A 19,762-nucleotide genomic window follows, 5' to 3' on the forward strand; every position below is an offset into this window, starting at 1 on the left:
AGGTTTCATAACGGTGCATAGGGGGAGAAGAGGAGAGAAGACAAATGAGTGTGATACATGCTACAAAATAAAATAAGTGAAAGTGATAGTACAAATCTGAATCCTGCAATGCCCAGGGACTAGCACCGCCTGATAGAAGAGAGCTGACCATGATACATGCCACAAAAGAAATAGGAGATAGTGATAGTACAATCCAAATCCCGCGGTGCCCTAAGCTAGCACTGCTTGATAGAAGAGAAGGGAGAGATGTCCGTCTCTAGGACGATTTCAGCGCCTGCTTGACCTTCGTATGGTAGTTATCATTCGTCCAAGCCTGACTCGCATCCCAGAGCATCACGCCGCCAAACATGTCGTTATCCTTCGTCTCCTTTATGACTTCCCCAAGTTCCTCCGGCTTTATATACCCACCACTCGGGGCCGCGTCCACATCTGCTGGCAGGCCGAGGAAGACCTTAGTCTTGTTTTGCGCGAAGGTGTTCCAGTCGGAGAAAGTGTACGTTTCGTTGTGTGGGCCACAGGGATTGTTGTAGAATTGGACGAAGAACATATCGAACTCAGTGCCGTTGAGGATGGACCCGATGGGGTTACCGGACGGTACGGGACATTGTGGTGCAGCGGTCAGGTAGCCTTTGCCGTCCTTGGCTGGACCCATGAGCTCGCGCATCTTGTGCGCCCATTCGGCGTAGTGTTGTGGCTTGGTCTCTATATCCAAATCGAAACCGTCGATGACAGCTTCCCCAAACGGACGCGAAGGCTTCTCGCCAGATGCTGGTGTGGGGCCAAACATGCTCCAGATTAACTGTGCATTTTTGGTTGCGGCTTCTGCGGTTGGGAAATCGATCTTGGCGCCCGCATCGCCGCCAATTGAGAGAAGGATCGTTTTGCCGTTCTTTTGGCACGTTCCGATATCCTTTCTGGCGAGTTCGTTAATTATGCGAGTCCAAGAGATCGGGGGCGACAACATACCCTATTTCGGTACAGATTGGAACGCCTTTCTCGTCAGTAGTGCAGTTTGTGAGGTCATTCGCAAAGTTCTACTTATTGTAAGCTTCCGTCAAGTGAGGGAGCGACTCCATTCTACTTACCAGTGTCGGAATTCCACTCCCAGCATCAAGCTCAACGATAAACGCCATGATGATGATCTAATGTGGAGTTAGGAGGAGTAAAGCCAACCATGGACAAATCTTACATCAACATCGTCGCCTATGGAAGAGTCAGTGAACTGGAAACTTGGGGTACAGTGTCCAAATGGCAAGGTTACAACTGTTCTTGAACTTACTATCACAATAGTGGGAAAGCCGCTTCTGGAGCGTCGGGTCATTGGTGCTAAACCCAGCAGAATTCTGTCCCCAGTAGACGGCAACGTTGCTGTTGGATCCAGCATCGTAACCTGCAGAGACGCTGCGGGCCGCTACGAGCAGTAGGGACAAGATCGCCGGGGCTCGCATTTGGGATTTCTGTATGATTTCAATGAGAAATGTAGTCGCTTGGGGAGACTTGAAAGATAGTTGAAGTGTGATATAGGTATGTATGTCGGTGTTGAAGGTTTCCTCGGTCGCGAAGAGCTTTTATACTCGTCTGCGAAAGAGTCAAGGGATGACTCCGAGCGGGTTGGGTAGCAGACTCAGGCTCTCACGAATGACCCATCGCCAGGTCCGAGTTTAGTGTCAGCCCCTCTCCGAGATTGCGGTGACGAATACCCAACACCGACTTGCCATGACTGTGCCCCATGTCTAGACCGCTTCGGAGACAGTGTGTCGGCTTTTCGAGAAAGACTAGCGACGGCACTCGAAGGGTAGTGGTTGATACCGACCGCCAGCGCTCCACCTCCGCATGCACTTCCTCGCTCCTGATATTCCGGGCGGACGGGCAGCACTGCCAATAGGGGAGTGTTGGGCCAGTATCACGATCTGGTCATGGGATAGACGATGGTAAGTTCGAGTTCAACTTGGGCATGTAAGAACTCGATAACCTGTTGACTATGCGAAGCGTGACTCATTGGTGTGAGCAACAAAGGAGTCGACCTGGAAATAAGAAAAGTAAGAGACAAAAAGTAAGTGGCGCAAAGCAGAACAGGGTATGGAAGACTCAAATCTCATGAAGTCGCATTGCTTGTTCCCCAGAAATATCAGAGGAGCGACTACTCTCCTATGATGAAGGTAGATCGAACATTGGCCTTCTACACTTGGGGCACTAGTATCGATTACGATGATCGCTTGAGACCAGTCTACGAAGGCAAGCATCGCGAAGGAAGTGGCCACAGGCCCGGAGCTTGCGCATATTTGGATAAAGATCATGGCAGATAGGGCACATTGCTTCGGCAACCGTGGTAAAGCCGTCCACATCGATCGACTGGAACTAGATGGTTGACGATGGTGGTGGGCCGGTATCCGGGGTTTGAGCTGGCTGCGGTTGCTCTACTTCCTATTCGCAGATGTCAGGACGAGGTCTCATTCTAGGTTTGTTGCGTGAGCAGCGTACGTCGCTAGTGTAGCGACTCTTTAAGCTCATTCCGTTCAGGCCAGCGAGCGGTTGTATAGTAGCAAACGGGAGTGATGAGAAGTCCTGGTGATGCGAGAAGCATCCGTCGCCCGCGTGAGACTTTCATGTTTGCAGGGGACGAAGCACGGAGGATGCTTTCATGAAAGAAACCCAGGGGAGAAGACCGCGAGACTGTGGAGCCTGAGATATTGTCCACAGAGCGGGCTGCAGTAGCTTCGAAAGAAGGCATCAAGTCGAAATGCCCAGTGCTTTCTTTTTTCGGTCGTGCCACCATCCGAATGTTTTCCGAGAATTGAACGGATGAGGGCCAGGATTGAGGGGCGCGAGACGAGGATATAGAAAGACTGGCGGATTGACGGTGACGTCGCCGCTCCAGTCACCTCACCTTCAGGAAAGCTGCGGATCACTCAGAGGCCCGTGCACTGCCTCAACCTTCCGCAACTCTCCCCGCCTCACGAGGACTAACATTCGCCCTAACCATCAACGTGTTCTCGGCGATTTCAAATTATTCAGCTTGCGGGCTACTGAGTTGAATAGTAATAGATATCTGCACTTGGTCATTGGAATCTCTTTGGTTGGGCCGAGCCACCCACTACGTCAGGGTCGCGAGATCGTCTCCGCATTACCAATGCATGCGGGATCCATATAACTCGCGAAAGCAAGTCAATCACTATCACCAACTCATTCTAACCGCTCATTCCTCGTCCTTTAATAAAGACTGCACACACTAGTCTTCCGTCTTTCACGTCAAACATGGCTCACAAGATCTTGCTCATCGGCGGTCACGGCAAGGTGTCACAGCTTCTGACTCCTCTTCTACTTGCGCGATCCTGGAGCGTCACAAGTATGATTCGCTCGCCGGAGCAGAAAGCCACCATCGAACAGCTAGGGCAAGGGCAGCCAGGAAAGTTGGATGTCTTGATTAGTAGCGTGGAAGATGTGAAGAGCAAAGGGGACGCACAGAAGATCCTCGACCAAGTGAAGCCAGACTGGGTTGTCTGGAGCGCTGGTGAGTGCATTGCCCCTTTCCGGAGCCCTATCTTGAAGCATCTCCGAGTCACGTCGAGGTGATGCGGACATCACGTGATGTGATCACTTTCGGTTTCGCAGTCCAGCATCGAGAGCCCCTGCGGCATGCTAACGTACGGGCAGGCGCTGGAGGACGTGGAGGTGCTCCGCGTACAATGGCCATCGACCGCGATGCCGCTATCTCCTTTACGAAAGCCAGCATCCACACGCCCAGCATTAAGAAGTTCCTCACCGTCTCCTACATTTCATCGCGCCGCAGCCGGCCTTCTTGGTGGTCCGACCAAGACTGGGAGTTGGCTCAGAAAGTCAATAACGAGATCCTGCCTACGTACTATAATGCCAAGGTCGCTGCCGACGAAGTCCTCACAGTGCTCGCGAAAGAGCGGTTCGACGATGAAGCGAAGAAGGGTATTCCGGAAAAGGAGAGGTTCTGTGGCATTAGCTTAAGGCCCGGAACTCTGACTACAGAGAAGGCAGGCGGAGTTATGATGGGGAAGATTACATGCCAAGGGAAGGTTAGCCGTGAGACTGTTGCGCAGGCAATAGCTGTGGTATTGGAGACTGAAGGCGCGAGGGGCTGGGTCGATATGCTGGACGGAGACGAGGATGTGGATGCAGCGGTTAAGAGGCTAGTCAAGGATGGTGTGGATAGCGTGGAGGGTGAGGACTTTGAGGCCATGAAGGACGGAGCCTCGAAGCTATAAAGATCACCTCTCGGCACTTTCAGCGAACTGACACCCTTCACGGATCATAGAAAACTCACTTCAGACTAGAATAGGAAATGATTTCTATTAGTACATTAACTTCCAACTTGAAAAGATAAGTTCAGGTGTGAAGGAAAGCCGACACTCCGGCTGTTGACAGAGATATCCTGACAGGAGAAATGCCTCTAGCGCCTACTCTCCCGGCGCAGCTCAAACCAAATACCTCTCAGCTTCCTGGCCTTGAGCATCTGATTGACTTTAAGAACATTAGCGGTAATTATGGAGCGCGATGGAGTACGTACCATGCTCAGAACAGCCGAGAGCCCCGTTGAACGCCTTTTCGAGGCAATAATCGGGTTTACCATGGGGGAGTAAGACTTCTACTTCCTTCCAGTTCTTTGCACGTCGAAACTCTAACCCTTTCAGATTCCAGATCGGATTTAGACCCTCATTGAACGGCTTTCCATCTTCCTTCACGATGATACCCTCCCCTCCAGGCTGGACTTTGGTACGGTATATCGCCATTTTCGATGTATTGTCCGATGATTCATACATGTACAGTCTGTATGCTGGGTATTTGACGATGAGGCAATCCTTTAGTTTGTATCTTTCAGTCATGAGGTAGCCCAGCGGATAGTTTCGGTGTCGGGTATGCAAAGGTAGACCTCTGTCGCTCTTCGCTTGAATAAAGCCGGGAACGGGTGTGTGACTGCCGATCGCATCCTCGTCCACTTCATCGTCGGAGATGTCGCAATAAATGCCGCGAGGTAACTCCGGTTCCACGGCTTGTTGCTCGATTCCGAGGTCCCGAATATCTATGTCCTCATAGATGTCGTCCCTGATTAGTTTCATGCTTGGTATTCGCGCTTGCAGATATGATTTGTTGAAGAAATGGTAGACTCGTTGTAGGGAGATAGCAGGGTCTGATACGGACAAAGGTTCGTTGGTGAAAGAGGAAGAAGGAAAGGCCGTGAGAGTTGCAGTATTTATACTCGTATGTGACACTTACTACCCCGGTATAATGAGTCTAATCACGAGTCAAGGAACTGACTGGATTCGCACTGAGTCCCAGAGTAGAGTCATGGGCGAGATCTATGAAGATCTGAGGACGAAATTGGGGGATTGTGCAATTCTATCGTTCGTTGCTGCTTTATGTTGGCATCCTCATGGCCGCGTGGGCACGAATACACCGCTCCGGGATCGCAGCAAGGAAGGAAGTTCCCCTCTCCTATTCGCTTATACTCCACATTCATGAATCACTCTTTCAGAGTCACATGTAGCTGACTGAACTAGGTTAGATCATTCGCAAAGAGGGAATCGAAACGGGCAGACACTGCGCAGCAATCCGCCGCCCGACTCTTCGAGAGCTTTTTCTCTCTTCCTTGTATTTCAAAGAGTGAAGTGAGCACTTTTTTAAAGTGAAAACTATCTATGGAAGCAGGTGCCGAACAGCACAGCCCTCCGTATACACACGAAGTAAAGCATACAACACAAGACAAACCTCGAAATCATGAGTATGGAAGGAAACATTAAATTACAGAAAATGATGAAAGAAAGTCCGCCAAAAGGCCGCCTATGGAGAAGAGAGATGCCAAGGAAGACCACAAGGGAGTTACCAAAGTGGCAAACTGCAAAATTACAAGATATCCAGGGCCCGCACCAATGGGTACATTTCCCTTCACTCCTGCTCACCGGTTTCATCATCGCTAGAATCAGAAGCTTTTTGGAGTTCTGATGTCCCTCCATTGACCCATGCTTTCGTAGCCTCTCGACTTCGAAATCGCTTCTCGTATTCATTCCTCACTGCGAACCGTCGCGTTAGTTAATCCAATGAGGTCGGCAATAGGGATTGGAGACTTACCATCTTCTGTACAGCCTCTGACTCCATTGAAATCTTCCTTGCCGGGGCCGAAGAGTTTGGGATAGAGCTTTCCATCATAGTACTCTTCTGTGATTTCGATGACATGTATCTTTCCAGGAAAGTTCGCAAAATAGTCCCGCATTTCTTTCCCGCCTGGATTGTCATCCTTAAGGATCACGCCCTCACCCCCACCTGTCTCCTTGAGCTCATGTATGGGTCCTCTTGCATCAAATTGCCCTGTAAAGGCGTAGGATGGGGCATATCTCACCAGGAACCATTTCTTGCTCTTCCAGGTGTCTTGATCGAATGTTCCGAGAAGTTCTCTGAAACGGTTTCGTTTATCGGGCTCGAAAGGGATGAATCCGTCTACGTGCTTGACCTTTGGAGCTTTCGGGCGCCCTTCCTTGAGTTCGTTTCCATCCGTTATCAGTTTCGTGTTCTCGCGAGCCTCTACCTCTTCTTCTTCTTGAGCTTTCCCCTTCATACCCTTTTCCATGGCAGACGACATGACACGATCGTACACTTTGCCTTCGTTAGCCTTGAATAACTCAGACGTGGCATATCTGGACCTACCATTTGGAGTGCAGCCGGATTCAGAAAGAAACGGAATCGTTTGGCCTCGGAATATAGCCACCCCGACCCACTCTATCCAATCACTATTCTCGCTTACACCTAGCAACTCCACCGCTTCCTCCTTCTCGAACTTTTGGATGTGGTAAAGCCATTGTAGAATCGTTGCATTCAGTTTGTTTGACGCGTCGTACTCGTAAATACCCCACGTTCTTTCTGGACACCTCGTGTACTCTTCTGGCGATTCGTACTTGTTGTAGGGATCGATCTTAACAAGGTATATCGACTTAGCCTTAGCAACGAATTTCTCAAAGGTATAGCCTCCTGACTTGGTCTGCGATGGTGGATTTAAACCGGCCGACGCCGAGGGGGCAGCGTTGTTCGTGAGTGCCTGTGGGTGTACATTGCTGTATGTCATGTGATTTGGAATCGGTCGTGGGATTGGCGGGGGGCATTGTGAAAATATCCATGGGTGTCCTACGAGGGGCCCGGAAGAAGCAGGGAGGCCCAGAACTGAGGGATGAGGGTGCCTAGTATTATAGCTAGGAGTAGAAGCAGGGAGGGAAGGGGGTGGGTGGTGGGGAGGTCTAGTCCTATAGCTAGGAGTAGAAGGTTGCCTCCTCGGACTCCAATATCCAGGAGGGGGGTTGTAGCTCATGATCGGCTCCAAGGGTGGGTGTCGAGAACGAGTCGTATGTTTATGAAGAAGAAGAGTGATCTCCTAGCGGTGTTTGTGTTTGTGCGCAGATAAAAGCTTGCGAGGTTCCAAGCGGACTTGGTTGCAGTGTAGAATGTAGGAAAGAAGGAGAGTTCGCAGCGAAAGGAGAATATCTTTAACAATTACTGTGTGATTTTAATAAGGTGAGTCGTCAGTAGTGAGTCTATACTTCCGTCGACGATGACTGTTAGAGCAGTCAGTGTAGAATTGCGTCGACTGATCGTGACTCACTGACATTGCGAACGATGACACAGGGAGTACCGATAGGGCATGAGGTCAACAGAACACCTCAGCGAGCTCCCTAGGATCCTGATAAAAGGGAGTTGCTGTCCCGCAGACCTTCGATGCAATGAACCGATTGCAGTCCGATTAACCGGATGCGCGTGCTAAAGTATACGCAAGGGTGCTATATACCTAGGCCTATGTCTTTCGCTGGAAATATTTCTAAACATTATGGCCTATGTTCTGGTGCACGCTTAAGAATTCAATACGGAGACGAAATCTTAGCGACCGTGGTTTCGCGTCAACGTTGTAGCTTGCGCACCGTTTATCTTACTTAACCCCGTTCCGGTCTTACCCCACACTCATATCTCGCCTAGCTCAAGATAGAAATTCATTGGGAATATACAACGGCATCGCGTCTTCCCACATACTGTCCGTGAGGATGCGCTTACCGGAGCCATCAGCATTCATGACGAAGATCTGACCATACGGTTGAAAGGTGTCGTCATAGAGGGCGGCCTCTTCCCGGAAGCCATACATGCCGCTTGAGTACATAATACGCCCGTCCGCGGTCCACACTGCATGCGCATCGTTGGCTCCACTCGTGGTCAGCACCTGTAGGTTCGTACCGTCGGGGCGGATGGTGTAAACGTCGAAATTCGTGTAAGACACCCTGCGGGTGAAGACGATGAGTTCCCCATCCGGCGACCAGCCTGGCAGGTTATCCGTCGCATTCGTCAACACGCGTACTTCCTTAGTATTGAGGTCAATGATGCGCAGGCCGAAGCGGGCGCCCCATTCCCGAAAAACCACATAGCGGCCATCGGCAGAGTAGCTTGGGAAACCAGAATTGACTTCGCCGTCGGTGAGTTGTTCGTAATAAGAGTCATTCACTCTGACTCTATAGATCTTGGCAGTGTTGGAGGCACGGGCCTGTAGGAATGATCCCAGCCCGAAGGCGATCCATTGCCCATCTGGAGACCATGCTGGCTGAAACGCAGCATCCTGGCCCCGAGCAATCTCCGAAGCATTTAACTCGCCGGTCGTGGTTGAGTCAAAGATGACGTTCAGGTTGGATCCGTCGGGGTTCAGGGAAACGATGGAAGAATTGCCGAGCTGCTTGTCCGTCATACTGAGCCGACCTTGCCTCGATAGGGTCGGGAAGACGTCTGTGAACCGGTACTCCCAGTCGGGGTCCCAACTGTAGAGCGACTTTGCCATTGAGCGCGTGTCGTAGCCCTGCTTTTCGTAGACGACCTTTGTGCCGTCTGGTGACCAGGCCGGTGAGCGTATCTTGCTCAAGAACGAGGCACGACCTGCCCCATACGAAGTGTAGTTGAGCCCTTCGTTGAAGCCTCCCTTAACAAGGTAGCCGATGGCGTCTTGCGTCACGTATTGTGGGAACAACTTCAGACCCGTGCCTGAGGTATGCTCAATACGATCGCTGGCGGTCTCAAAGTCGACGGACACGATCTGCGAAACGACGGTGGCGAGGGACTCGGGTCGATGCGCGCCCCAAGTATTTTCGGTGGCAATCTCGTAGTAGAGAACACGTTTGCCGTCTGGCGACCACTTGGGAGAGCCCAGGCAGTAGCCCGCCTTCGACACTAGTTTGCGAAATCCAGTTCCATCGGGGCGGATCGCATAGATGGAAAGCTCCTGCGTATGTTCCCAGCCGGTTCCGTTTCCATGCCCGCGCCACGCGGTGTTGCGATCGGACGCGAAGGCGATCCCTAAAATACCGGCACGATTAGAAAGGGTTCGATATTTGGATCCCAGTCCTGACTTACACTCTCCATCGGGCGACCAGCTTGGCCTGAAATACCCATCTGGTAGACTAGTGTTTCCGGCGACCAAGTTTGTGTTGGTGAGGTTCAGCTGTTTGCCAGTGGTGATGTCCTTGATCCAGATGTTGGCCTTGTAGCCGTTCGCCGTGGATACGAAAGCAATTTTGCTGCCGTCGGGCGACAGTGCTGCGGCATCTTCGAATGATGGAGTGGCTACCAGTTTCTCGAGCCCCGAGCCGTCTTGGCGACAGCGATATAGGTCTGAGTTACCGTCACCGTTGCGCTCAGTAGTGAAGGTGATCCACTGCCCGTCCGGAGAGAAAGATGCGTGGTATTCGAACCGCGAGGAGTTAGATAGGAACTTGCGCTCATTGCTGCCGTCCGCGTCTGCGATGTACAGTTCCGAGGTAGACGGTCCGATGCGATTCATCAAGAAGACGCCCTTCTTGCCTGGGGCACGTTGACCAAGACTTCGAGCCTGATGAGCGTCTAGCGCCGTGTCGAAGCTATTTTGTAGCGCGACATAGTTGGCGAGTGTGAGTACGGAGGCAAATCCGGCTGTGAGGAGAATTGAAAAACGCATGTTTTGGCCCCGTGTGCTCGTTCCGTGAAGAAGAAACAATGTTCTTCCTGGCCTTTATACCGCGCCTCGCGGTACTTCATCCGTACGTGGCAGCTTGGCTAGCATCCGACGAAATCTTACTTGGGCCTATCAGGACGGCTAGAAATCGATCTCCAGGCTCTTAATGTGCGAAAGCTTCCTTGCTCCAAGTCCGTGACAGGCTTTCTCCCGGGCAGTAAACGACCGCTAGCCGGATTTCGCAGCTTCCAAGACCTCTAGTGCCTAGCTGCTGGGGCTTGGACAGGACGGGACGTTATCGCCCAGACAAGCGGTAGGTCCTTCCAATCCATATCCCTAGATTGCTCAAGGCAGAGGCACACTTGAATGATGGTCTTACGCGTCAAGGAGACATTTCCTTTGAGCTTACTAGATGTACACCCAGGAACAGGCGCGTCGATCCGTATAGTGACAGAAACGGAGATCTAACGTGACTTACTTACATCTACCAAGATTGGGCCACATGCAAGATCCGAGCACAATTTTCCGGCCTTTCGAAGGTGCCATGGGCGTGGAAACGGAACCCAGGGCGCCTGGAATTCGGTGCGAAAGCGAGACCGAAATTGAAGCAAATCTGGATCCACGCGTCCACTTGCCTTCATAAATTAAGAGGTTGCTTTGGTTGGTCTTTGGTTGTACGATGGTAGTACAAAGACAAGGGATGAGGTCGAGGTCGGCGGCGGCGGTTCAATTCTCCGACGGCCTGGGCATCTTGGCGTGCGTCAAAGCCCGCTCCGACGCGACCCCTGGCCGTCCCCAATCATCCAACCCCGTTGCTCACCCATCACCAGCCGTCAGCGCCATCGTGCGTCTGAGCATTAGTGCCACGCCACAGAGCGCATGCACTCAACGTCCGCTTGAACGTTGCCCCTCACGTTGCCCCTCCGAGCCAGATCGAAATGAAGCGCCGCCTCGAGATCGTCCATTTTGCCGTCGTCGATGATCGAGCATCGGAATGTCGAAATCTGTCCTGAGCGCCAGGCGCACGCGAGTGCAGAAGATATGCACCCTTTGGACGCATGATGACAACTTCTCGAGAGACGACGTCGTTTTCAGCGGGGACAAATTCCCAGAGCTTCCAGCAACGCCCGGGTCCTTGATCCAGGTCGTGGCGTTCAAATATGGTACCGCAGTCCGAGACTTTCAATCTTCCGCAAAAGCCCCGCCGAAGGATGCCAGCCAAGTTAAAGCCGATGACTCTACCCGAACCGCAACCCCGGAACCTCACTCTAGGAGGAGTCGCCGAGGATCCGTGAAGATTACTCTTGATGAGAACGGTTCAGTCATTCAAGAAGGGCGTGAAGTGGACCTCGAAAAGTCATACGTCTTCGTTGCAAAGCCTTTCCCTGCCGAGCTGAAGGCCAAGTATCCCCAGTTGCAAGTCTCGATTGCTGAGAAAATCGCCAAAGTGTTCGGTCTGCGAAATCGCATGCAGGTCGTAGTAACTCTGGTCAGCCTTCATGGAGAGTTTCGTTTGGTACACTGGCTAATCGTGTCCAGGCTGATGAAGAACAACATTCGGCTTCTCATGTGGAGGTTACCTTCCGCGATGAGTATCTCGCACGAGCCGACATGTGGCGCATGTCAGTAGCCGAACTCAGCAATCGTACGGTCTACCGCGGCCAGAAGCTGCTGTTCATGGGCACCATAAAAGCGACAGTGAAGAATGTATACATCAATGGGCAGTCCACGCATTCCGGTTATTTTTCTTCTATGACTAAGCCCGTCTTCCGCAGCGAGTCTGCGCGCTACGTGCTTTTCATCCAGATGTCTAAAGAGATGTGGGATTTCGATGCCGAAGGCGCCGGAGAAATTATGTTCAGTAAGGTCGTGAATGGCTTCCTACCCGATCTCTTCAAGCGGTGGATGAAAATCAGCGCACGACACGTTGTGACCATTATCCTGTTCACCCGGGTGCAGTACGATGAAGGATCTTCGCTGGATTATCCCCACGAGACGACAAGTAGCGGGGACTTCGATAGCCGGTCGGGCCGCTTTAGGGACTATTACCGCGTGGTTGTCAGTGACATGGCGAGCGGCGACTGGATCAACATCCTGTACCAGCTGAAGAAGGAATTCAGGGCTTTTCTTCGGGACGTCTCCTTAGTTCCCAAATCAGAAAGCCAGCCCTCGAGAACTGAGGACAAAGATCCGGAGAAGTGTGAACCGGATCTCGTCATTGCTGGGAAACCGTCTACCGCAGCCCAGGGCAACATTTTGGAGGCAATCAACCTCGCCGCAGCTCAGTTTGCCAAGGACTATATCGATCGCGACTTGGTACGAACAGGAATCTCGGTTGTCGTCGTTACTGCTGGCACCGGTGTCTTTGAAGTCGACTACAACATGCTCAAGTTGACCACGGATACGCTCATAGGATCGGGAATAGGCATTGATCTCGTGTGCCTGTCACCGATGCCGCTGCACTCCGTCCCTCTATTCAAATACCGCAGCCCTCGAGTGGTATCGAGCATGAAAGGCACGTGCTCCGATAGCCAGGCAAAGCGCGGTTCTATGGAAGCTTTCGATGAGCACGATGAGAAAACGCCCCGGCAACACCAGCCTATCTTTGGCTCCGTGGTGCGCGCATCTCCGGCGCTACCTCCGCCGATCTTTTTAGAGGGTCCTTTGATCGCGGCTAAGGACGAATCAGAGTGGAGGTACGCAATGCCGCATTGGGTCGATGTTTCCTTTTGGTCAGGTCCTTCTGAGGAGATCATCGAGCTTCTGAAACCAAAGAAACCAGAGAAGATCGTCAAGAAGACTCAGAAGAAGGGCGGCACTTTTGCACTCAGGTGCCGCATGTACGAGCTTCAGATGATGGGTGTTATGGAAAACGAGATTGGCGACATATCGATCCCGTATCTGGAAGAGGATCCGCTCTATCCCCAACGCCTTCGCGAGGAACTAATAATTTCGGCAAGGAAGATCGTTGACAGATGTCGAACGATGGGAAGTATGGCGACCACAAACGGCTCCTACCCATCGAAGGACGAGAAGGACAGCACAGACGAGTCACTAGATCAGAGTAAAACACTCTATCGAGCTTGGATGGAGGCTTATGACGACAGCGTATTCGCTCCATTGATGGATATAGGCTCGCGTACCGACAGCCATCAGCTCGGTCGGCAGGCATCAAACATGCAGACACAAAACCAACCACCGGAGCATCTGGCAAAAGGCTCATTTTTATCCTCCTCTTTTCGAAGCGTGGGCCCGTCCTTTGGCAAGACCGCTCGACCGCCGCCCGAGGCAACCTTTCACCAGTTGATGCGGGAGAGGTCAAAGGAAGTGGAAAACCAGTCTCCGCGGGGAGGCGATGTCCAAATGCCCCAATACACGGGGCCAGGCGTGCCTCGAGCAGATGTGCTAGCAAGGCAAATGGCGATGAAGAAGTCAAACAATCTCCAGCGGCCGAGTCCGCATCGGAGAGCTGACTCTGGGGATTCAAATGATCCGCATCGGTCCGTACATTCAACCCCGCGCGATTCACCAGCCGTAAGCAGAGGGAATACACCACCGAAAGATAGCAGATTGCCGCCCCTTCCGACCTCTCTCACTGCAACGCCTGCAAAGGTGGATAGCAAAAGCCGGCCCGCGGGCTGGTTTCTCAGACAAATCAGCTTTGGAGGAAAAGGCGGAGTAACCGCCAAGCCGACGATTGGTGAAGCGACAATCGATATTACTCAAGGCAGGGTGAAACCGGCGAAGCTAACGGTAGAGAACAATCAACAAGGAGCAATTGCTGCAAAGCTGGCGAGCACTAGGGTCACCTCAATTGAGAAGCCGTCACAACCGATCAATATTAGAAGTGCTTGTCGAGCTGGTGCTTCATCGGCGGACTCCCCTACGTCAGATCGTGCTGGCCGATCAGTGGAAACTGTGAAAGGCCCATCCTCTGTCAAGACCACGATTCCTTCGCAGTCTGGTTCAGTCGCAAAGGATCCCGGATCAACTTTCTTGCTTGCAGGCTCGCGAGCATTAGGAGAGTCCATCGGTCCCAAAATCGATATGCTTTCATCAAGTGGCGGCGGAAAGGAAGTTCGACGGACCCTCTCCCCTACTAGCGCTATTGCACCTTGGGCGGTGTTAGTGAACCCATGCAATCCTAGAAAGAACACGATCAACGTTGCGAATCAGTTCCGACGGTGGCAACATGTCTTCCCAAAGCAACTGAGAACATCATCGGTTAAATGGAAGTCCCTGTGCTCGCCAGCGGCGGTTCCTCTGACGAACGAGTACTTTCCCACCGCCGCACAGCTTGCCACAGAGTATAACGAGAGCCCGTATAAGATCACCCAGAACGACGATGAAGACATGGTAGAAGCACCTAAGTCGCGGGAATCTCTGATCCGGGAGCTCATCGCATTCAGATTGTCACACGGGTTTCAAATCATCGTTGGCTCTTCTGTGGCAGAATTTTCTGGCTGCCGCGAGCATGATCTGTCCAACATCTTCCACACAGAGTACATGTCTCATGATGGTGACAGCGTATTCATGAGCGTGGGTAGTACCATCCATCAACTCGTCTGCGTCGCGGGAGGCGAGGTGGAAGTGAAGCGGTACAGTCGGAAGCCTATGACAGCATTGCAGTGGTCAGCCGGGATTGACACGCCATTCCCCTATAAGCCCTACATTCGGACGGCTTTAGAGAAAAGTTATTCATCACGAGATGTTATCCTTCGACCACTGCGGAAAGAGTACAACTGGAACTTCATCGACACATTCCTGGCTGGCTATCATGATGAGTTCTCGGAAATTCTACGCTTTTGGAGGGCACGGTTCGTCCTTATTCCAGTGGATATACCGACAGTCAACCGTCGGCCCTTGCCCATGTTGACCGAAGATTCCGAAGAGGAGATCCGGCTGGAGGGTATCAGGAAGCTAACGCAGATATGGCAGAAGTACTGTTACATTCCGCCAGAGGAGCGCCACTTCCAGGCTACCACAAGCAAGAAGCAGAAAGATCCTAATCCTCTCGCCATTGAGTATCATACGCGCGATCCCTCTGCCATTGTGGCTGCCGGTACGGATAGTGCTTTACTTAACGACACGGAAAGCGAGTTTCAGACCTCGCTATTCTCCGAAACAGAGCAATACAATACATCCAACATCGACATCAAGAAGCTTGCCGAAGACTTACAAGGCGAGAAGGGAATCCCGATGCTAGACCGACGATGGCATTGGCGACTGCACTACAACTGTTTCATTGGCTTTGACTTGACTAGCTGGCTACTTTCGAACTTCAAGGACATCGAGACACGTGATGAGGCGGTCGACCTTGGGAACCAGCTCATGAACAAGGGCCTTTTCCAACACGTTCAGAAGCGCCACGCATTCCGCGACGGGAACTTCTTCTATCAGATCGCTGCTGAGTACAGGGCACCCCGACCAGAGTCTCGCACGGGCTGGTTTGGCATGCGAAGAACTGACCGTTCCGTGCCCTCAACACCCCTATCAGAAGGACCGCGAACGTCGCCTCTTGCCTCACGGGGTAGCAGATCTCGCCCTAGCACCAGCGACTCATCGAGTACATCCGGCTCCGAGAAAGATGGGGAGAAGACACCCACGCGCGCAGGGACACCCAAGCGGAAGGTTTTGCTGTCTCGGGTGATGCGCTACGACGTCGACCCTCGCAAGCGCTCCTACCGCCCAGAAATCATCTCGCTGCACTATGATCGCTTGCATAACCCGGATAACTGCTACCACATTCGCATCGACTGGATGAATGTCACCGCTAAGTTGATTGAAGACGCAATCGTCTCCTGGGCCACCAACGTGGAGAAGTACGGGTTGAAGCTCGTCGAAGTACCCATTGCTGAAGCATCCAACATCATCGATCACCATCCTTTCCGCTCACCCTACATTATCAAACTCGCTGTTCAGCCTCCGCAGGCTCAACCCGAGGCCGTCTGGGACGCCTCGCATTTCTCCCCTCAATTCGCCAAAACCGACAAATTCGCCTACCACAAGGCCTTACTCCGAAAGCTAAACTTCATCCTGGACATGGAATCCGCCGCCTCCTTCCCCGCCGACGTCGAAGTGACGTACTCCTGGGGCAGTCCAGACTACAAATACACGCAGTTCATCCACCGCTCCGGCACGCTGCTCGCCCAAATCACCTCCGAAGGCAACTTCCTCCTCCTCGCGAACCGCCTCGCGCATAATCGCGCAAAGGACACGACACGCTTCCGTCCCACAGATCCCTACGACCACAAACGCCCCACAACAGACAAGCAGCCCACCACGCCCGCCGTCGAGCGCGCAAATCCACACCGCTCGCCTTTCTCTTCCCCGCTCGCCCGCCCCGTCCAAGACTCCTCCCTCCTGCACTCTGCGCTCAGCGATAAGCCTTCCACCGCTGTCACACCCACTCCAACACCAGGCCCCCTTACGTCGCAGCAACTCGGCCCCACCGACGGCAAAACCCCCGAAGCCATAAAAGACGAACTCGAAGCCTTCTGCTCCTCCGCCTCGCTCCTGTCGGCCTTCTACGCCGAAGCCTTCAAGCAAACGCCCTCGCCCTCGCCGCGCATAACACCCGTGCTGGACAGCAATATCCCTAGTTTGGGCCTGCCGCCCGCGATTAGCATCCAGGGGGCGAGTCCGGGGAGCAGTGGTGGTTGGAGCTTAAGCGGCGGGTTAATGGGGAGTGGAATTGCGGGAAGGAGGCAGGGGAGTGAGGGCAGTGGGAGTGGGAGTCAGGGTAGTGGGGGAAGGAGGGGGAGTGTTGTTCCTGGGGAAGTAGTAGGGGTGCCTAAGAGGCAGGATAGTACGGGGAGTGCGGGGACGGGGAGTTGATGTTGAGTTGGAATTGGTGGGGGAATGGTTGAAATATCATGGCGTTTCAGGCATTGAGATTTCTTCAACTGTCTAGATTGCTTGCTTGGTACACGTTGACTCCCCGATTAGTTAGTTTAGTTACTTTCTATTAATGTAAGGTAGGATCTCCACGCGCGAAGCGGAGATATACTTTAATTTGATTCAGTTCAATTGCCGTCCATATCTCCGAATCCCAAGTCTCCTCTTCCTACAATAGACATGGTTAATGCATGCTTTGCTTTGCTTCCCTTCCTCCACCCCCCCCTTGCACGCTATCCACTCTAACATAGTCCAACAGAGTAACCGAGAAGTATCACACGCACAAACACACATTCGCCCTTCGCAACACAAACAGTCCAAGACATATGCACGCCACGCCATGCCAACGCCAGCCATGTTGCAAGCCCTATACGCAGTCTCAACCCACCGCGGTAGACACAGCATAGTCTACCTAGTAGCCGGTAGCACAAACAGCCAGCCCTCGTCCGAAGAGAGGGTTCTGCTCAATCCACGCTCCACGTCACTCACCTGCCATGCGATACAGCCGTCGATCGAGCCCATGCGATCGGTGATAAATTAAGCCATGTGCCGATCCGTGCATCTTGTCCAGATTTTCGCCGTGCATGTTGCCCGTTTAGGAGGGGGCCCGGGGCCCGCTATTTGATCTACAATACAGTGGAATACTAGTACTGTACAGATGAATCAATCGAGATGCGCTGAGATCGCCGCGCGTAGAAGCTCTGGGGTACAGTTGGGTACGTACTCTTTGTGGCAGGTGAGCACGAGGCGAATTCCGGGGTCTGGGACATCAAATCAGCCGGAATGGAATGGAATGGAACGGTGTGGTCGTGTGTCGCTGGTCGCCGGTCTCCACGGCAGGTCGCCGAAAAGCGAAACGTGCAAGATTGTGCAGCGCGTCTCAGGCGTCTGGGACTCGTATGACTGCGGAAATTGGAAACCAGGAGAGCGGAAGTGTTGCAACCTCTAGGAGTTTGTTGAGGAACGTGGCGTGAACACTTCGTACCGCATGAGCATAGATGCGAACGCCTCGCGCGTGAGACGCAAGCCATCTGCGAACTTTCACATGCCCCTCTGCACCCCTTCTATTCGACCTCCGAAATGCTGCTCTTGCCATTGGATGCGATTCGGAAAAGCAGCCGGCATTACTGCAGAGTAATAAGGACTTTGCGGCTCCGGATGTATAAAGAGCGTGGTGCTCGTTCTCGCTTGGGAAAAACCAGCTGCAGCGGCAGAAGCTCGTGCTGGGAAAGAGAAATTGAACACGAATTGAGGCTCAAGAAGGGCGATGAACGGTTCGAGACCCGTTAGCTTCAATTTACTTACCGGAGGTCGCACCTGGTAAAAGGGTAGATCTACCGAATTGCGTACGTCACTCCAGGATAGTGACCGCAGCGTGGCCTGCGCTCTTCTGCACACTCATCATGTTGTTGTTGGAGCTTTCGACGGCGGCCTCGTGAGGGATATTCGAATTCAGGCTTAACACGGGCGTTAAGACACCGAACAACCAGAGCCTGTCGAGCTGCACTGCACACCAGGGAAAATTCGGATTCTGGGGTACATAGGCGAATAGAACCCAGCGCAGCAGCGCGACGTGGAGCGGGGTGCATCGAAAAGAGCCAGCAGCCGGAACCAGGGCATGCACAGAGTTTGATGGTGTCCAAACTGTGGGTTTCAAACTGTGGTGAAGCACACTCGCGAAGTTGAAAAGCTTCACGGTTTGTGCGTCGTGCCTTCAAGTTCACTATTCGGTAGGTTGTTGTCGCGACTTCGGGATAATTGCCACCACTCACAGGGCGGTCTCGACGGGCGAGTTTATGCGCCTTCGTCATGTCTCCGGTATCGGGGTCCCGAAGCGGAATGTCAAATTCCCTAAACTGCAGAAATATGCAACGTGATGTTAGAGAATGCGAGGATTTCTCTAGGATCTCGATTGACGGGATGTGGAGAGGTCATCGGGATGCAGGACTCAGGAGGCCCCAGCATTGGGGCGTCCTCGGATTACTCGAAACTGACCAGTGTGCGCTGTTCTCTCTCAAATGGTCGGCGAGCGCAGACAGGATGAAGAAGGCTGAGAAACATGCACCTCCATTGGCAAATGTGAGAGCTACTTTCAACGCTACTTTCAACAATGCTTGGTAGCAATGTACTCGTCATTTCGGCTCGGTCAGTCCGACACGACGTCTTGAATTACTGTCGAGTTTCCCGTTCTGGATAAAATGCAAGGAAGGATCTGATGGTTCGGACTCTGGCATCTGGAAGATAACTGGAGATGGGGTCATTTAATTGTGACGGTTGGGTTGCAACTGGATGCAGCATGACCGCGCAAGGCTCATGTACCCAGCTCTTGGAAGCAGATGTTAGCGGAACAGAAGGCTGCCCAGGTGTCCACGAACGACGCGTCAAAGGCGTATCTTGCTCCCGTTGGACGTGCAGCAGTTCCTACACTGGCCGTTTGTAATGCTGGAGGACCAGACTGCGCCTGAGTAAGGAGCTGTAAGCCAGTCGAGCGAATGGTTCCGGGCGTGTAACTCCCGCTATGCATGGGATCCAGGTTTGGGAATGCATGTCCTGGTCAACGGGAGTACAGGTGTTGAGCGGCGGAGGACAACAAAGCCCGCAGGGTTCAAACGGAATCTGCGCCAATGATGCGAGGCTGCTGTCGCACGAAACGGCGAGGAGCTGCTTGCTTGGGAATGTCGGGCTGACGTGGGAGCTGCAAATAGCCGTTGGTGTTGATATGGTGCCGTCGCGTTCATGATTGCGGGCGTCTGCCGGCCTGAGCAGCAGCGCATTGGCGGGCGGAGGGCAGCCTAGTCCCGTTGTGCCTGCCGGTGAGGGCCTATCTGGAGGGCTGGAGGAGCGCGTCCGGGGGATCCTGGGCGGCTGATCTGCGCGTGGATGTAGGGATGC

The 19,762-nt window shown here is 52.9% G+C and overlaps 9 protein-coding genes across 9 annotated transcripts; 3 read left to right on the top strand and 6 right to left on the bottom strand.

Moving 5' to 3' along the window:
• Nucleotides 1-34: 34 nt before the first annotated feature.
• On the bottom strand, nucleotides 35-1,448 carry BU26DRAFT_544664 (glycoside hydrolase family 18 protein; the record flags this gene model as incomplete). The annotated part of the gene is made up of 4 exons (XM_033831747.1): nucleotides 35-914; nucleotides 967-1,034; nucleotides 1,086-1,142; nucleotides 1,224-1,448. 4 exons carry the CDS (start codon nucleotides 1,446-1,448, stop codon nucleotides 257-259), a joined length of 1,008 nt encoding a protein of 335 aa, XP_033676033.1. The 3' UTR covers nucleotides 35-256.
• Nucleotides 1,449-3,189: 1,741 nt separating this feature from the next.
• On the top strand, nucleotides 3,190-4,245 carry BU26DRAFT_525563 (uncharacterized protein). Its single transcript, XM_033830532.1, has 2 exons — nucleotides 3,190-3,511; nucleotides 3,655-4,245. The coding sequence occupies exons 1-2, from the start codon at nucleotides 3,256-3,258 to the stop codon at nucleotides 4,233-4,235; spliced, it is 837 nt and encodes a 278-aa protein (XP_033676034.1). The 5' UTR covers nucleotides 3,190-3,255; the 3' UTR covers nucleotides 4,236-4,245.
• A 175-nt stretch (nucleotides 4,246-4,420) lies between these two features.
• BU26DRAFT_572265 (uncharacterized protein) lies at nucleotides 4,421-5,087 on the bottom strand (the record flags this gene model as incomplete). The annotated part of the gene is made up of 2 exons (XM_033834230.1): nucleotides 4,421-4,491; nucleotides 4,538-5,087. 2 exons carry the CDS (start codon nucleotides 5,085-5,087, stop codon nucleotides 4,421-4,423), a joined length of 621 nt encoding a protein of 206 aa, XP_033676035.1.
• Nucleotides 5,088-5,640: 553 nt separating this feature from the next.
• BU26DRAFT_611228 (uncharacterized protein) lies at nucleotides 5,641-7,189 on the bottom strand. Its single transcript, XM_033836054.1, has 3 exons — nucleotides 6,670-7,189; nucleotides 6,097-6,618; nucleotides 5,641-6,038 (listed from the first exon to the last, which is right to left on the bottom strand). Exons 1-3 carry the CDS (start codon nucleotides 7,082-7,084, stop codon nucleotides 5,914-5,916), a joined length of 1,062 nt encoding a protein of 353 aa, XP_033676036.1. The 5' UTR covers nucleotides 7,085-7,189; the 3' UTR covers nucleotides 5,641-5,913.
• A 795-nt stretch (nucleotides 7,190-7,984) lies between these two features.
• Nucleotides 7,985-9,976, bottom strand: BU26DRAFT_535563 (TolB, C-terminal domain-containing protein; the record flags this gene model as incomplete). The annotated part of the gene is made up of 2 exons (XM_033831292.1): nucleotides 7,985-9,339; nucleotides 9,397-9,976. The coding sequence occupies 2 exons, from the start codon at nucleotides 9,974-9,976 to the stop codon at nucleotides 7,985-7,987; spliced, it is 1,935 nt and encodes a 644-aa protein (XP_033676037.1).
• A 799-nt stretch (nucleotides 9,977-10,775) lies between these two features.
• BU26DRAFT_611230 (uncharacterized protein) lies at nucleotides 10,776-17,006 on the top strand. The gene is made up of 2 exons (XM_033836055.1): nucleotides 10,776-11,462; nucleotides 11,513-17,006. The coding sequence occupies exons 1-2, from the start codon at nucleotides 10,968-10,970 to the stop codon at nucleotides 16,808-16,810; spliced, it is 5,793 nt and encodes a 1,930-aa protein (XP_033676038.1). The 5' UTR covers nucleotides 10,776-10,967; the 3' UTR covers nucleotides 16,811-17,006.
• BU26DRAFT_186401 (uncharacterized protein) lies at nucleotides 16,935-17,463 on the top strand. The gene has a single exon (XM_033820462.1). The coding sequence runs from the start codon at nucleotides 17,058-17,060 to the stop codon at nucleotides 17,409-17,411; it is 354 nt and encodes a 117-aa protein (XP_033676039.1). The 5' UTR covers nucleotides 16,935-17,057; the 3' UTR covers nucleotides 17,412-17,463.
• Nucleotides 17,464-18,053, bottom strand: BU26DRAFT_186394 (uncharacterized protein). The gene has a single exon (XM_033820461.1). The coding sequence runs from the start codon at nucleotides 17,899-17,901 to the stop codon at nucleotides 17,515-17,517; it is 387 nt and encodes a 128-aa protein (XP_033676040.1). The 5' UTR covers nucleotides 17,902-18,053; the 3' UTR covers nucleotides 17,464-17,514.
• Nucleotides 18,053-18,901, bottom strand: BU26DRAFT_186411 (uncharacterized protein). The gene has a single exon (XM_033820463.1). It carries the CDS (start codon nucleotides 18,679-18,681, stop codon nucleotides 18,205-18,207), a length of 477 nt encoding a protein of 158 aa, XP_033676041.1. The 5' UTR covers nucleotides 18,682-18,901; the 3' UTR covers nucleotides 18,053-18,204.
• Between the last annotated feature and the right edge of the window lie 861 nt (nucleotides 18,902-19,762).

This window comes from Trematosphaeria pertusa (assembly GCF_010094035.1).
Source record: "Trematosphaeria pertusa strain CBS 122368 unplaced genomic scaffold BU26scaffold_26, whole genome shotgun sequence".
NCBI lineage: Eukaryota > Fungi > Ascomycota > Dothideomycetes > Pleosporales > Trematosphaeriaceae > Trematosphaeria > Trematosphaeria pertusa.